We start from the raw sequence: 18,087 nt of genomic DNA, 5'->3' as shown, positions 1-18,087 counted from the left end.
GATGTAGATATAATATAAGATGATTTACATAAACTGCCAGTGGGCAAAGGACAGTGGTTCTCAATTTAATGTTGCAAAATGTAAGGTAATACACTCAGGGATGAAAAGATTACATACTCTGTATCATATTGATCGTAATGGATTACAGAAAATCGACAAGGCTAGGGATATGAGGATGATGAATAGAAATCTGAATTTCAGAGGACATATTGCAAGGTTGGCAGGATAGCTCAGAGGATTACTTGAATCAGTACTGTTGACAGGGTGTAGCATAGAGGCAGCCTGCCTCATGGTGTGGCTTAATAAGGGCGCTCGTTCGGCCATATTGCGGTAGGTGCTGTCGCTACGCTAACAATTCCTGTTAGCGTAGCAAGAGCGGAAAGATCTTTTTCCAAGCTCAAACCGATTAAAAATTATTTGCGAACAGCAATGACCCAAGAAAGATTGGTTGGTCTAGCAACTATATCGAAAGAGGCAGACATAGTTTATAATTTAAATTTAGACAAGCTTATAAACAGTTTTATTGTGCAATATCCCCGTAGAGTAACCATTTAAAATTAATATTATTATGTAATCATTTTGCATTAATATTTCTGTTGTAATAAAAACAAAATAGCAACTGGAGATTTTCTTATATTTTTGTCTTATAATCCATCAGGGGCAATATTTAATTGTTTGCCTCAGGGCACAATCTAATTTGGTGATGGCCCTGACTTGAATGTTAAAGAATATATTTGACAGGGAGGTTATTATTACTCTTTATAAGGTTATATTCAGCCATATGTTGACTACTGTGCATAGATCTGGTCATAGGTCTGTGGAATGGTCCATACAAGGATAGACAGAGTGCATGCATTGCAGAGTTTGGTTAACAGACTGAGGAGAATGGACATGATAGAAACTTAAGTGACTAAAGGGATGCTATAAAATTGATATAAAAGAAATTTTTCAATACATGATTAGGGTGAGAACAAGGGGTAACCTCTAGAAGTTGTGTAAGAGTGTGGTTAGTAATAGGTGTGTGGATTAGTTTCTTTGCTTGGAGGAGAGTGGTGAATGAGTGGAATGGATTGCCATATGAATGCTTCAACAGGGAAGAAGGTTAAGGAGAGGGATAATAAGTAATGTTATAATTATATTAATAATAATAATATAATTATTATTATTTATTAAAATATAAGTTTGTAATGTGTTTTCAGAATGAAATTCTCCAATTGTAATAGTTATTTGGATTAAAGAAATACATTGAGGTGGAATATACAAAATATAAAAATGTATATAAAATAGGAAAATTATTTAAAATAAAAAAAAATGCACCAGAATGATAATGTATATCCACATAAAGAAATATTAATCATTGCTTTGTACTACAGCTCTTTCTAGAAGTGTTGTTTATCAACCATCACAATTAGTTTACATTGTGTGGGAACTAAATTTCTGAAATAAAACAAGAACTACTTTTCATAATCACAAAACTAAAACATATGTTTTAATTGAAGGTTGATTGGTTGAGTTATTTTAGGCAAAAAAAAAAAAAAAAGAAAACAAAACAAAAAGCTGTCTGAACAACTTAAATAAACTAGTACAATCAGAATAAAATACCCGATATGTTTCCTTTAAATGTGAATGATTTTAATCATCTGAAGTCTAGTTTAACAAAATTTGCACTTTTGTTTCAGCTGCATGGCTATAAACTGATAAACTGTGAACATTACAAGCAACTAGACTAATACTAAACAACAAGGAATGCATAACCTTAAATGATATCACCCCTGATTTCCACCTACCTGATTTCCTAACTTTCTTTTCCCTGCATTAGTTTCTGCATTCTGCTGAGCACTGCAGAAGAAAAGTTTAAATTTTAAATTTTCAGTTATACTGTAATAAAAATTCTTTGTTGGATTATAAATAAACACACAAAGAAACTTAATAAAAATTTAAAAAAATATTACTTCTATAACATTTTTAATTACAAAATTTATAACAGCCATCAAAGAACTATACAAGATATCAATACTTTGATATCTGGAAAAAAACAAATGATCCGACAACCAGGATTGGTTTTTCTCTTCTTAGGTTAACTTTCTACATTTAACCTATCCTGGCATATGAACATCAGGTCCATGGCATTTTCAGCCTCCAGAAAGCTTGGCATTTTTTTTTTTTTTTGGTCTCAACAGTACTTTTCTGCTGCTCATCTCCTGACCTTTCGCAAAGCTCAAATCCATCCAACTTCAAGGAAGTGTTCCAACGTTTGCGGTGTACCTAAGAGTGAATGCGTGGCTATATTTAGAAGAAAGTAATTCGCTTAACTAATGACTCTCTCTCACTGACTCTCTTGAGTTATTTTCCCATAGACCATCCACTTTCCTCTAACAGTGTATAAACTCAAGTAGCTGCGAATTGTACACAATGGATGCTGATTAGCACCCACTGTGTACAATTCAGCTCCAAACTCATTGAGCCAACTTTTCATCCTCCTCCATTTACTATATTCTGCTCTTTGGAATCATTCCCCCTCAGATGCTCAAGAAACATATCAACAAATTATTTTCTTTCCACTTACCCACATATAGCACCATCATGTGTGTGTGTGTGTGGCTGATATATATAACTAATTCAGAAACGAACCATTCCTGATATACAAATGCCATGAAAACAACTTTACTAGGAAATCAACTGATAAAGGTGATGCAGATGATTCAAAGCATTGCAATTGATTTAGCTTCTATGTTCCCTAAAATAAATCAGTTTCTCTGCTTTATCCTCACCTCCATACTGTGTATGTGCACATCTACACTAACTTAAAAATAAAATTTTAGAATACTGATAACAGCATTTTGTTAAAAGTGCTTTTAAAATTACTTTTACAAATCAATATATATACCAAGTGATAATTCAAATCACACTCCAATCCATGCTCATGCAAATATTCATTAACTTTGATTCAGGTTCCATATCCTGAATAAGACATTCTTGATTAACTACATAGCTCAAATCTCAGACAATTTATGATTAGCAGAGCCATAATCAATAAAAAAAAATAAAAATCTATTATTCATAAAATCCTTGAGATTCTTGTACAGACTGATGGACTACTGTATAATTATTGTATTTATCGGTCTGGGGATGTACTGTTTTTTAAACAATATCAGTTAACACTGATCCAAAAATAAAGTGAAAAAAACAAACAAACTGTAGTATGTTTTTACATAAGATTTTTGTGAAAATTATATTAACACTGTATCGAATTTTTTAAACATGCACCCCAAATCTTTTCTAATTTTAAAAAGTTATAAGCAAATTAGATCTATCATGTGTAAGCTTCTGCAATTTGTATGGGCTTTTTAATGCAATCACGGCATTAAAAATACAAACTTTAGTAATATACAGGGTGTTCGGGATAAATTTGACATATTTATAATTAATTATATTTTTCCGTAAGTTACATGTATTAACACACACTTCTCTTCATTTAAAAGTTTGGACCCTTCTTCATTCATATACAAGATGTCAGAAAGGATGGATAGCTGGAACCCACCTGAATCATGGAAGAGAATAACTTGTATCATGATGATTCGTGCCCGCCATCAAAATAAGGATATTACGACTGCTGCCCAATGCTCCCTGAATACAGTAAAAACAATCAGGCATGAACTAGAGACTTGCAATGGTGACTACGAGGATGTAGCAAGAAGAAAGATCCCTAGCAGACGATCTGATTGCGTTCGTACAGCAGAATTCCTCGCAAATCTGCAGGAACAGGTGTTGAAGAACCCTGGCATTGGAATTCGGGCTTTGTTCGTGGAGTTGCTAACTGTAGTCAAGCCCTGGATAACAAGGGTAGCCAATGGTAGGCCGTATGTATGGCAGCAGGTTTCGGCCCCTTGCCACACCTCTGGGAAAAGTCAAAAATGGTTGTCTGAAAATTTCTACGACTTCACCAGTCCAAATGTTTGGCCTCCAAACTCCCCAGACCTTAACCCCATGGATTATTTTGTATGGGGCGCAGTTGAAAAAGACACCAATCGCACTTCCAGTAATACAAAAGCCCAGTTAATGGATAAAATTAAAACAGTTTTTGCGGCCCTTCCCAGGGAGACTGTAGCATCAGCTTGTTCGAGGTTCCGAAGCAGAATTGAAGCTGTGATCGATGCTAATGGTGGTTATTTTGAGTAAATCTTGTTGATAGTATTGTAATTAACTCTGCCTGTAATGTTTTTTTGTCAATTCATTAAATTTAATAGATACAAAGAAGATTATCTTTTTCCTTACGAAACTGTCAAATTTATCCCGAACACCCTGTATATATATATATATATATATATATATACAGTTGACCCTTGAACAATGTGGGGGGTTAGGGGTGGCGACCACCCATGCAGTCGAAAATCTGCATATAACTTTTGACTCTCCAAAAACTTTACTGTTGACTGGAAGCCTTACTCATAACATAAACAGTCGATTAACACATATTTTCTATGTTATATGTATTATATACTGTATTCTTACAATAAAGTAAGCTAGAGAAAAGAAAATATTAAGAAAATCATAAGAGGAAAATACATTTACAGTACCGTAGTGTATTTATCGATACTGTAAGTTTACATTGTCTGTCAGTACTAACATCAATATTGTCTTATATGATACAAAACACTATAGATTTTATACATATTACTAATATGTAGACATCAAAAATGAAAAGATAATGTAAAAAAAGAAATGCATATTTATTTACAGATATTGACGCATTGATAATGAAGAAGCAGCAATGTGACTGCTTTATGGTAGTCTAGCCTAGCCTATATACTAATGAATGCATTAATCGTTATAAAATTTATTTTTATTTTATGCTAATTAATTAAATTTAACTAATTAACAGTTAATTTTATGCAGTTATACTGCATCTTTACGTTTGTTTACGTTTCTCTCAACTGCGAATGGCACTATGTACAGTCTGTAAGTGTTTGTGAGTGTGTACGTTTTGATAAATTTTGATTTTTTATAATAGATTTGTGCATATTTTGTTACGAGTAGAAAATGATAAAATAGACTAGTATCTACATATATTTTATGCATTTTCTATATACTGGACTTTTACTTAATTTTTTTTCCTATATTTCTAGGCTATGCAGTTCATCTACAAGTTTTTTTTTTTTAAATTGTTGCAAATCTCAAAAAATTTTTTTTTCAATATATTTATTGAAAAAAAAATCCACATAGAAGTAGACCTATGTAGTTCAAGGTCAACTGTATATGAAAATGAATATGTACAAGGAATGAGAAATAACTATAAGATCTATAAGATTGTTTTGCTTTTCAGGATAAATCTGAATTTTTAAAGCACAAGAATGAGTCCTTTCAATAAATTAATAAGTACATTTCAATACCAAGATTATATAATTTTGGAAACATAACTTTCATGCAATCTAATTCAGGATGGCATCTGATATAACAATTGATACTTGTAACAGATTTTCATCAGATCATTATGTTGGCCAACTGAATGTTAAAATGCATCTTTAAAGTTCATATGGCAAAGTATGAAACTACCAGTTTAGTTGATAACAATGCATTATGAAACTTTACTGAGTGATTACTGCATTACACAGTGATGTGTGTTCCAGAGTGCTACAATATGAATTCAAGAGATCGAATGATCTATCTAGTATTCATGTGTGTGTACACTGAGTTTGCCAATACTGAAACTACTCTGAACTCCAATGTTAGAGGCTTAATAGTGTGAAACAGCATTGAGAAAGGATTAGCTAGATAGATGGGCAAATGAATGGGGGTGTCAGTTTAATGCAGCAAAATGTAAGGTCTTGAGGTTAGGGAAACATCGATGGGATGCTGCATACTCTATGGGAGGAGTTATACTGGAGGAAGTAGGGGAGACAAGAGATCTGGGGTTGATGATTGATAGAAACCTGAAATTTAGGGGTCATATTGCAAAGGTGGTGAAGGTAACACAGAGAATTGCTGCAATTCTGAGAAGGACATTGACCTGCAGAGATAAAAGGGTTATCATTCCATTGTATAAGTCTCTGATCAGACCACTCAGACTACTGTTCTCATATTTGGTCCCCAGGATTTGAAGGAGATAAATTAACTGTGGAAAGAGCACAAAGATGGATGACAAAGATGGTTTCAGGGCTGTACAATTTTGGTCATGAGGATCGGCTGAGGGAATGTGGATTGCAGAGTTTGGTGGATAGAAGAAGGAGAGGTGATATGATTGAGACTTTTAAACTGTTGAGAGGTGGTTACAGGACACTGGGGAGTTCTTTCGCTTGGTTCAACAGCGGGAAGGAGTGATGACAAGAGTCCATCCCTGGAAGTTACGAAAGGAAACTGTGAGCAAGAGGGTGAGGAATGGTTTCTTTGCAAGGAGGGTGGGTGAACTGTGGAATGCATTGCCTGATGGAGTGGTGAGAGCGAGAACGGTCAATGAGTTTAAGGAGTGGTATGATAGACTTTGTGTTTCTTAGGGGAGACCTCCCCTCGATGAGTCTTGACAGACTTTATGTTCTTAGGAAGGACTTCCCACGATGAGTCTTTTGACTCCATGGAGGCCTGAATAATAATAATAATAATAATTTAATTCTAATATTTCATCTCAGTGACTGAGACATTGTCAGGAAGTACAATATGAGACCTGTAACACACACAAACAGGCAACACAAAATTAAGTGAACCATGCAGACAAAAGACTAGAGTTCTAACTAGGTGGGGTGCCATCTGTGGGCATCTATTGGCAGCTTACTACATTAAGCCTTAACACATGCATTCCAAATTCCATTAGTATTTATCTAAATAAAAGTAAGTAATGTTTTGTCATCATTTATTACTCCAAGAAATCTTAATCCTCCTAAAGGTTGATTCCAATTATTCATTTCTGAACTCTATTAAGAGAGTTAAAGATTCTTGGTAACAGGAATGTGAAATGGCACTGCAGGATAATTTTTGTTTGCCTGAGGTATCCAGTATCTATAAAAGGTACATCTGCCAAATGAGGAGAATTAAATTAGAGTTGTTAACTGCAGTATGATTAAAACTAAAGATTGTCTTTAATATTCTGATGTGCAGCCACAAATTCCATACTGAATTTGTGGCCCACCAGCCACAAATTTCATACTGAATTCTTGAGTATACCATTGCATAATATAGCCTTAAAAATTTATGAGATATTATGTGTGGTATTTAGAGATATTATTTATATAGATGTTTAGTGTGATATAGTTTATACAATGGAAACCTACAAAAATATAACCTGCTGGGTCTGTAGCATATTACAGTATTTCCAAGCATTCCAAAAAAATAAAAATAAAATGAATTTGCAGTCATACATGAGCAATTTCTTGGCTCAGCTAGAGATGGATGTTTGACATACTATTAAACAACTAGGAAATTTTTTCACCTGGATATTCCCTCAAATAAACAAGTCTACTATCAGTCTTGGGAAATGTGGTGAATCAACATTAAGACAAGTTTTTCACAACAAAATGTTATGCTATGCTGCTGCTCTTCCAGCTAGTGCAATATATACTCTGCAATAAATCTGCAGCATTTTGCAGTCCTACATGGGCAGTAATGATAGTTAGTTTGAGTAAAACTGGTTTTCACCTAGATATTTCCTGAAATAAACTGATCTACTATTAGCAGTCTTGGGAAATGTAGTAGAATCATCAATAACTTTTTTAACAATCTGAAAACGTGAATCATGCTGCTGCTTGGCTCAGCTAGAGTCACATACTCCTATTGATACTGAGGAGATATGGCAGTAGATGTGAAGAGAGGAAATACCTTATTAGGAATTACAATGCAAAATGATGAACAGAGATTTCCTAATCTATATATTATTATTATTTCTGAGTGCACTGCTTCTTGTTTCTACTAAACAGGAGACTACAGAAGTGCAGAATAAATCAAGAAGCATCTCTGAGGATGTCAATGATCTCATTAGAAGAGCAGGTATGGTGGGCTAATAGGCCATCAGTTTGACAGGGTGGAAAAGGGGGAGTTTTTAAATTGCATTTAGTAGTTTATATTTCTGTAGTACACGACAGTTTAACACAATTAAGATTTCATTAATAGTCTCTGAAAAACAATTTTTTCAGTGATTTGTCAGTTCTTGAATTTGATTAATCTACTTTTCTGAGGTACTTCGTACGCTGCATAAAGTTAATTCAGATCTTGGTCTTCTTCTGAATCTTTCTCTTTCATTTAGCTATGAATGAAATGCCAACATGAATAGTGTTTTCACTCTCCAAGCAATATGGGTTGAAATCCCAACCCATTTGTCTTTAGTGGAAGATCAATATCCATTCTCAGTGCAATTCTACCACCTTGCCAACCTAGAGTCCTAAAATGGCTTAGAAACAGTTCAATGTTTGGTCTCCAGAGCAAAAGAGCATACTAGATTAGTACTGTGGGATGGACTGAGTTAAATAATGTACAACAGGTTTCTAAACCTTTCATATAAAAAAAAAAAAAATACACTGCTTGGAAAGAAGTCAATGGACACCAAAGTGTGAGAAAAAGAAAACAGCCATGGTACCCACCTTAATAAGATGGAGGCCTCCTTCCACAAGTATATGATAGCAATCAATGGGAATTTTGGACCATTCTTCCTGTAGGCATGTAATGAGATCCTGTTGTTTGGTGGACGTTCCTTGACCTCACCCGCTTCCACATCCCACTGTACACTCTTTGCACCATTAAACTTAGCAGTATCTATACAGCATTCAATTTACATATAAGCATTGACACAACAAAGCATGGCATTCCAGTTCATCTCATAGATGTTCAATAGTGTTGATATCAGGGCTCTGAGGAGGCCAGTCAAGTGTGGTGACATTTATGTCCATAAACCAAGCAGTTATAGCAGCAACCTTATGACATGGTGCATTGTCTTGCTGAAATAGACAATGGTCAGTTCAACAGAAATGCCACAAAGTAGAAAGCACCGGATTGTCCAGAACATTCAGATACATCTCGGAATTCAATGTACACTCAAAACTCTGTTTGTGGCACCACAAACAGAGGTCTGAGGTCAAACCAAGAAAAACAGGTTAGTACCATCATACTGTGATTCTCGTAGACAGGCTTATACGTTGGTTATGCATTTCTAAATAACTTAGGGAATTGAAACAACGTAGATCCGAATATAAATTAAATTATATTTTAATAGATATTTCCGATATTTCGGCAATGTCACATTGCCATTTTCTAAAGGAACTTACAAAAAGGCAGGTGCACACAGGCAATAACAATACAGTAACTGAGAATGAAGATTTGAAGCTATCGTTCTCCTAGAAGTCCTGATGGTGCCCTCTGGCGGGCTAAGTAGGCGTTCTTGGCCGTTGGGCTGAAGGTTTGCTGATGTATGCCTCCCAAATTTGGGGCAGTCGCATACAACCAAATTTGTTGAAGTTTGGAGAGTTTCTTAGGGCAGAGGCTGATTCCATAAATAATCTTTTGAATTTATATTTGCTCCGATGTATTATTGTTGCTTTCTTCCACCGTATTCTGTGGCGAGTATCCAGAGCATGGTCTGCAAGACCAGAATGGCTATACTTGTAAAACCGGATGTAGTCCTTGTGTTCATAAATTCTGATATTCGCTGTCCTGCCTGTTTGGCCAAAGTACGACAGTTTACAACTGCAAGGGATCTGGTATACACCAGGTAGGTCTAGGGGAAGTGGTTGGTCTTTGGTAGAGCGGATAAGGGATGCCAATTTTCTGTAAGGCCTGTAACAGGAGGTGAGGTCATGTTTTTTTAGAATTTTGGTAATTTTTTCTGAGGTGTCTCGGATGTAGGGAATGGTGATGGATTTAGAGTAATCTTTTTTGTGGAGGGGGGAGGAGGGGGTCTGTGGTTTGTAGGTTTAATATTTTTTGGATTTTTTTGGGGGGATAGCCATTGGCTGAGAAAGTGTTGAGGATGTGATTTAGTTCAGTGTTAAGGGCTATGTCGTTAGAACAGATTAGTTTAGCCCTGTTGTATAGTGTTTTTACCACTCCATATTGTTGTGAGGGGGGGGGGGGATTGTTGGTGGATGTATCTGCCTGTATGGGTGGGTTTTCTGTAAACTGAGAAATCCAAAGTTCCATCAGGCTGGCGGGTGACTAGTGTGTCTAGGAAAGGGAGGCAGTTGTTTTCCTCTTTTTCCAGGGTGAACTTGATTCTGGCATGTTGGTTGTTTAAGTGTGTAAGGAAGGAGAGGAGTGTTTCAGAGCCATGTGGCCAAATAGCGAACACATCATGAACGTAGCAAAGCCATATGGTTGGTTTTTGTGGGGCAGAGGCTAAGGATTTTTCCTCAAAGGTCTCCATAAAGAAATTGGCCAAGGGTGGGGAAAGTGGTGAACCCATGGCTGTCCTCTCTATTTGTTTGTAGAATTTTTCCTGACAAACAAAATAGCCTGAGTTCATTGTGAACTGAAATAGGGCTGAGATATCGGGAAGAAATTTAGCTTGGATTAGCTCTAAAGTTTCCTTGAGTGGGACATTTGTGAATAAGGAGGAGACGTCGAAGCTGACCATTATGTCAGTATGTTGGAGTGTAAGGTTTTCTATGCTGGCTTTGAAGTGGGCTGAGTTTTTTGTGTGTGATGGTGTGTTGCCAGTATAGTGTGTGAGCTCTTTGGCCAAATGTTTAGCTAATTTGTATGTGGGGGAATCAATGCCATCCACTATGGGACGTAATGGCACATTTTCTTTATGTATTTTTGGGAGTCCGCAAATACAGGGGGGTATAGAGTTAAACGGTTTTAATCTGTTGGTAACTTCTACAGGCCAAGAAGTGACTTTCTTAATGAGCCTGTGAAGTTTTCTAATTTGTGAGTTGGTGGGATTGTAATTGATAGGGAGGTAAGTAGCCCGATCTAATAGAAGAGCATTCAGCTTACCTTTGTAGTCCTTTTGGTTAAGTACTACAGTTGCATTTCCTTTATCCGCTTTGGTGATAACTAATTCTTTATTATTTCTCAATTCCTGTAGGGCTTTAAATTCCTTGTTGGATATATTGGTTTTGGGTGGTTTTGCTATGGAAAGGACACAAGCTACATCCAGTCTTACACTGTTGGTGATTTGATGTGGAAAGTGGCGGATTCCTCTTTCAATCTGGATCATAATATCCTCACTTGGTATTTTTCTGGGAGCAATGGCGAAGTTGTGGCCACGTGAAAGCATGTTGAGAGCTTCAGGCTTCAGGGTGACTGAAGAAAGGTTGATTACGGTGTTGGTAGCAAGTTTTGGATTGACGGTAGAATTCTTTTTTAATTTATCGAATTTCTTCATCTGTCGGCCTCGTATCTTTTCAAACTCTTTGTCTGCAGCGGTACACGAGATGTCATGTAAAATTGACCACAGTTCTTGATTCAAAGTGCACGAAAGTTCATCTTCGAGGGTACGAATAGCTTCGTTAATTTCGGCTAAGCCTAACCGCGTGGCGGTGATTTGTTCGCAAATTAACGCGTAGATAGCGCGGTTGTTTATACGGAGCGCTTTTTGCGACACAAAACGGTGCTTCAATTTTACACAGTTCGGAATTACCTTGTAAAAAAAAAAAAAAAAAACATCATACTGTGACCACTGAATTTGACAGTTGGTGTTACGAACTCTGGTAAGAGATGTTCACCAAGCATCTGCCACACCTATTCATCTGCTCAGTAGAGGGTGTAGTGTGATTCGTTGCTCCATAACAGTTTTCCAAGCTTCCACATCCCACTGTACACTCTTTGCACCATTAAACTTAGCAGTCTCTATACACTATTCAATTTACATATAAGCATTGACACAACAAAATTTCAAGTCTTAGATAATTACAAGTAACTATTGGATCTCCTACAATTCTATCTTATACTGTAAGCATAACTATTTGGTATTCTTACTCATTAAACAATAAACTTGTAAAGAGTATGCTTTATCAACAATAACTTATGTTTACAGCAATAAGCCTACTCTTCAGATAGGTACTTATTCATTTCCATCGATAATATTTATGTTAACACAACTGACTGCAGAACAAACACAGAATGTGAATAGTCTGGAAGTGCTTAGAATTTTCTCCTTGTATTTATGAGTTACATAATTACATAACTTATGTTTCTTTCATTCACGACAGTCCTTACTTGATTCCTTTGTCTTCACGATCTTTCTTTCTTTCTTCAGACTGTGAATATTCTTTGTTTCCTGCCATTTTCTTTGTCTTCTGTCATCGATAATCTTTAACCTTTTCTAGTCTATTAACTAGCGACATGGTGGCATCAGCCGTCCCATGGCCATATCATCAAGTACAGGGTGTTTCCCCAAAACTTTATCTTAAGTGTGATGCTTTTTGCTATCAAAGTTGACCCAATCACTGAACAGCTTCCTTACACTGTAGACAACGCCCTATATGTTGATGACTTCACAATTTACAGTCACTCTCTTAATATGAGAGTAACTGAAAGGCAAACTTCAGCAAGCAATTGATCATGTTTCTCTATGGGCTCTTAGTAAAGAGCCATAGAGTCCATGTGTTTATTAGGTTTTCAACGAAAAAAGTGTGTACAATTCTATCGAAAATGCACTATTCACCCAGATCATCCTGAATCGAGAATGGGATGAACTGTTATTCCAATAGCAACAGAAGCCAAGTTCTTGGGACTCATCTTTGACAGAAAACTTAACATTCCTTACACACATCTGTCAACTAAGAGAAAAGTGCAAGAGAGCACTGAATCTCCTTTACACTCTATCCTTTACTGAATGGGGTGCCAATCGATCTCCACTGCTTCGTCTTTCATGTGCTTATATGTTCAGAGCTGGATTATGGGTCTTAAGTATATGGTCCTCCAGAACATTTTGCTACCATTCTTGATATTTTGGATCATGTAGAGTTTGTGGCCCTATGGCCTCAGTTTGATGGATGGAAAGAGTTGTACAAAGCTGAAAGTCTGAACTTAAATAGATTCAGAGTTGGGTGTCGAGAGAGAGAGAGAGAGAGAGAGAGAGAGAGCTTTGTTTACTGAAAGTCTGGAAACACAAAGTCAGAAAAATCGAAGTCCATCAAACTGGGGCCATAGGGCCACAAACTCTGCATGATACAAAATATCAAGAATGATAGCAAAATGTTCTGGAGGCTATTCAAAAAAATAATAGAAATGGAGGAAAGAGAGTACTGTAAAAGGAATCAAAGATGATAAAGGTGACGTGAAAACTAAAGATAAGGATATCGAGAAATGCTGAAATATGGAGAAAAGTTTTGCATTGGCTATAATGTATAATTTAGAGGGGTTGGTCAGAAGGTTGAATTCCAGATGATTGGAGTAGAGCTCTCATAGTTCACATCTGTATTAAAAAATTTAAAAAAATAAAGTTAAATATAAGAATGACTTACAGAGAAATTTCTGTCTAAGTATTCCTGGTAAGATTTATACAAGAATACTTGAAAAGAGGTAGAGAAAAAGAAATTGTGGAAGAGAAGCTTTGGAAAGAAAAACTGGGTTTGGGCCAAATAGAGGTTGTCAAGATTAGATTTTCACTATATGACAAATAGTTGAGAAATCATGGGAATATGATAAGGATCTGTGCTTATAAGTTTCATAAATCTGGAGAAGGCATACAACAAGGTGCTCACAGGAAACACTAGTTATATGGGGTAAATGGGACATTATACAGAAAAATACATAGTTTGCATTTAAGTTGTAAAAATTGAAGGAAATACAGCAAGATGGTTTGATGTAAAATCAGGTATAAGGCAAGAGTGCACACTATCTTTACTCTTATTCATCATCTATATGAATTGTACTATGAAAGAAAGTGGCATTAAACCTGATATTAAAATCAGAGATATCAACTTATCTCTTTGCTTTATGCAGATGATGTACTCCTACTTCCAGTGCAGGAGTTCAGACTTCTCTAATTAAATTGCATTAACAGCATAACAAAATTTAGAATGAAAATCAGCAATAAAAAACCATAACTATGAAAATAGTCACAGCTTTTTTTTTTTTTTTTTTCATTATAAGTAATGAGTGTGTGTGAACGACCAATAAGTGCAGAATCTAGTTTCTCAGGTAATGTATCGAATGGGATAGTTAATTCAGGATGTAAAGGTAGTTGTGGTCTAAGGGGTATGCTACTGATTCTATATAATGATGCTAGGAGCATCAGGAATAAGAGGGAGAAGTTTTTGGCATTGAATGAATTTAGTGCAATCTCACCAAATTATAGGCATTACTGAGAGACTTCGCTAACAGCAGATGATGTAATTACAGGGATAGAATGTGACTGCTTTAGTATTTTCTGGGAGGATAGAGTAGACAGGAGAGGAGCATGGTATTTCTGATGAAAGTAGATAAATTAAAGCAAACAAGAGTAGAAATCAGTAGAGCAGATGGAAGTTCTTTTGAGTCAATCCGATGTGAGATTGGGGCTAAAGGACAAAATATAAAATTTGTTGCAGATATAGGCCAGCAAGTTCCAGGGATGCTGAGCGTATTTCTTTGTGTCTATAAAATGACGCGGAAACAAGGCAAAATATAGCATAATAATCTAATTAGCTAAATAAATTGAGTTAGTTAATTATTTACGGACATGTGCTTTCTCCAGTAAACATCAATATTAAAAAGTAAGAGATGAATGTGGAAGAAAACTGTTGATATGAGCTACTAATTAATGTCATCATCATCATCAAATTCCTGTCATGTACCCTCAAGGGGTGTACCGGATATAATAGTACTACATGAAAAATTTACATCATTACTAACTTCCTATCTACAATTTTCCTCCAGATCAGTCTGTTGCTTGTCAAGACTCCAATATTATCAGATCTCATATTTCTGTCGTCTAAGGCACTTTGTACCGTATCAATCCACCTATATCTTGGTCTTCCTCTGAGTCTTTTTCCTGCCAACCTGGCAGAGAATACTTGTTTTGCTAATCTTTCCTCTCCCATTCTGTTTAAGTGACCATACCACCTGAGATTAGCTCTGCTAATGCATTTCTGGATGCTGACGATGTCAAGTTCTTTCCAAATATCCTCATTTTTAATATGATATTGCCATTGATTGCCACTGTTCATGCCCCTAATTGTTCTCAGGACTCTCATATCTACAGTCTCTAGTCTTTGGTCAAGTGTTTTACTTGATTCTGTTGTCTCCATATTTAATTTACCATCTCCACTAAAAATCGTGCCTAAGTAGGTAAAATGTTTTACTTGTTCCACAAGTTCTCCGTTGATATTTTCAACAATTGTACCTATTTTCATTGTCTTTGTCTTTTTATTGCTGACCTTCATACCATTCTATTTACAACAGTTATTCAATTTAGTCAAGAAATCTTACAGACTCATAGCGCATTTATTAAAAGTATAACATCGTCTGACATTAACATTTCCAATTTTGATATGTTTAATACCACTTTACTTTATATAGATAATGAATAACAGAGGGGATAATGTACATCCTTGTCTCATACTAGATTTAACATTAAACCATCTTTCTGTACTTCCTTCAATTCTAACTGCTGAATTACAACTCAAATAAAGACTAAGTATCGCTTGATATAATGCCCCATTGACACCATATAACTATAGCGTATTGAATAGCTTCTCTCTTGGCACCTTGTCATATGCCTTTTCCAAATCGACAAAACTTAAATACAGATCTTTGTTATATTCCCATGATTTCTCCACTATTTGTCGTAAAGTGAAGATCTGATCCTGACAGCCTCTATTTGGCCTGAATCCAGCTTGTTCTTCACCAAGCTTTTCTTCCACAATTCTTCTCAACCGTTTCTCAAGTATACTTGCATATATCTTGCCAGGAACACTCAGTAGGGAAATACCTCTGTAATTCTCACATTCAGTTTTATTTCCCTTTTTATATATGGGTACTATTAGAGCTCTACTCCAATCATCGGGAATTCGTCCCTCTGTTCAGGCTTTCTGAACTATGCAGTGCAGCCACTATAAGACTTTTATACCACCATATTTCAGCATTTCTGGTCGAATATCATCTACTCCTGCTGCTTTTCCACATTTCAAACCTTTGATGGCTTTTTTTTCTACTTCAAGTATGGATATGTGTTCCTGACTGAATGCCTGTGGAGTGTTTTTTCCCATTGTGCTATCACTGCTTGTTTCATTTAGCAATTTCTCGAAGTAATTACTCCATACTTCAAGAATATCTTTTTCTCCTGTTTTTATGTCACCTTTATCATCTCTAACTCCTTTTACAGCACACTGAACTCCATTTCTAAGCTTCTTCAACAACCTCCAAAATATTTTGTCACCTTCTTGATATTTATTTTCTATGTTCTTGCCAAAGTCCTCCCATGACTTTTGTTTAGCTAGTTTTACACACTGTTTAGCTTTCTTACATTTGTCTCTGTATTCTCTAAGAGCACAAGCTGACTTATTTGACAGGAACTTTTGATATGCTTTCTTCTTTTCCTTCACTGCCTCTTTAACTTCCTGTGTCCACCATGGAGTTCTGATTTTTCTATCCCTGTAGAAACCTCACCACATGCCTCTCTGGCTGAATCAATCAAAGTTTTCTTCATGGCTTGCCACTGAATCTCCAAGGTTTGGTTCCTGCTCTAACTCTTTAATTTTTTCTTCAAAAATGTTTGTGTATTTTAGTCTTCAGTTCACATCTGAGAGCTGCTCAACTTTTATTCTCTTTAAAAACTTTCTTACATGTTCTTCTTTTCAATATAAAATTCAATTTTATCCTGCTCAAGACTAATTGGTGATCACTTCCAATTTCAAATCCTTTGTACACTCTTGTGTCCTGCAACATGGAGAAAACATCACTATCAACAATAACATAGTCAATGAGACTTTTCGTATTCTTTGCCTCTTCTCTCCATGTGAATTTGTGCACATTTTTATGTTGAAACATGGTGTTAGTAATAACCAGTCCATGTCCTGAGCAGAAATCCAAACAGGTAGTTGCCATTATTATTAGCTTTGCTTTTTTCTCCAAATTTTCCCAAAATATTTTTGTATGTCTGACAATCATTACCTACTCTGCTATTTTGATCTCCCAACAAGGACCAACTTTTCCTTTTTCATTGTGTCAGATGCTTTCTCTAAATCCTCAAAAAATTCCTCCACTTCTACCTTAGTAGAACCTTTTGTGGGACCATATGCACAAATAAGTCTCATTGTCCAGTTCCCCATTCTCATATTTGCCCACATCACTCTACTTCAGACTGCCTGCCATTCAAGAAGATTAGCCTCGTATTTTGTGTTGAATACTATGGCTACTCCTTTTCCTTGATTGTCATTGCCTGAATATAACATTTTGTATTTATTGCTCAGAAAGATCTCACCAGTTTTGGTCTTTTTTGTTTCAGTCACCCCTATTATGTCAATCTGGTACTTATCTAATTCCTCAGTTAGCTCCATTTCTTTGCATTCAGACTTCTTATGTTGATAATACCGATCTTTAACTCTGGTGATGTTGATTTGGGGTGTTTTTTCAGATTTGTTCCAGTAGCTGACTTTTTGCTGTTCACCCTGGTTCCCTGATGAAAACAAGGGGGGGGGGGCTTGTTTAACCAGGCTACGTGCCAGCCAGCATGAAATTTTGTCATGTTGTACCATCTTTTTGTAATTTGATGTAAGTCAATAAGAATTACAATTTGTTTGGCTAAATCCCAAATTCCCAGCCCATCCTCGTTCGTTCAGTATCCAGGTAGATACCCAACAGGGTCACCACGAGAAGGTGAGGATTGGACATTAGGTCAGAAGCCCTGGTCGGTTCTCCGTATTTCTTTAATGGTTATGTGGAGATCTCCTCTGAGTTATACAGCTTTGACCCTTAAACACCCCCAGTAATTAATGTAAATGATTGTACCCTCAAAGTATCCTGTACACCTCTTGAGGATACATATGAAGAAATGATAAAGAAGTCTAAGAGATATGATCCACAAAAAATAGCATGCCACCCATTTATAGCTTTAACATTCAAAAGACCGAGCACTTTTGGAGTTACAGCCAAAGTAACTAAACCTATGAAAGCCAATGCATTTTATCTTTTAATTGCACACTATTTGGTTTTCCTGCAGTATGAAAAACTGGAGTTTCT

The 18,087-nt window shown here is 36.0% G+C and overlaps 1 protein-coding gene across 6 annotated transcripts in view; it reads right to left on the bottom strand.

Annotated features, from left to right (window-relative positions):
* The window catches only part of LOC150103765 (dynamin-like), a 519,391-nt gene that overhangs the window by 200,398 nt on the left and 300,906 nt on the right, over window positions 1–18,087 (bottom strand). For all 6 annotated transcript variants that reach the window (XM_090397139.1, XM_090397140.1, XM_090397145.1 and 3 more), the window contains one exon: window positions 1,788–1,839. In XM_090397139.1, coding sequence (XP_090253265.1) covers window positions 1,788–1,839 — 52 coding nt within the window. The remainder of the gene's footprint in view (window positions 1–1,787; window positions 1,840–18,087) is intronic.

Source organism: Typopeltis vanoorti, chromosome 8 (genome assembly GCF_054136105.1).
Source record: "Typopeltis vanoorti isolate ZY-2024b chromosome 8, IOZ_Tvanoo_1.0, whole genome shotgun sequence".
Lineage (NCBI taxonomy): Eukaryota > Metazoa > Arthropoda > Arachnida > Uropygi > Thelyphonidae > Typopeltis > Typopeltis vanoorti.
This window is presented reverse-complemented; position numbering and strand designations above follow the sequence as displayed.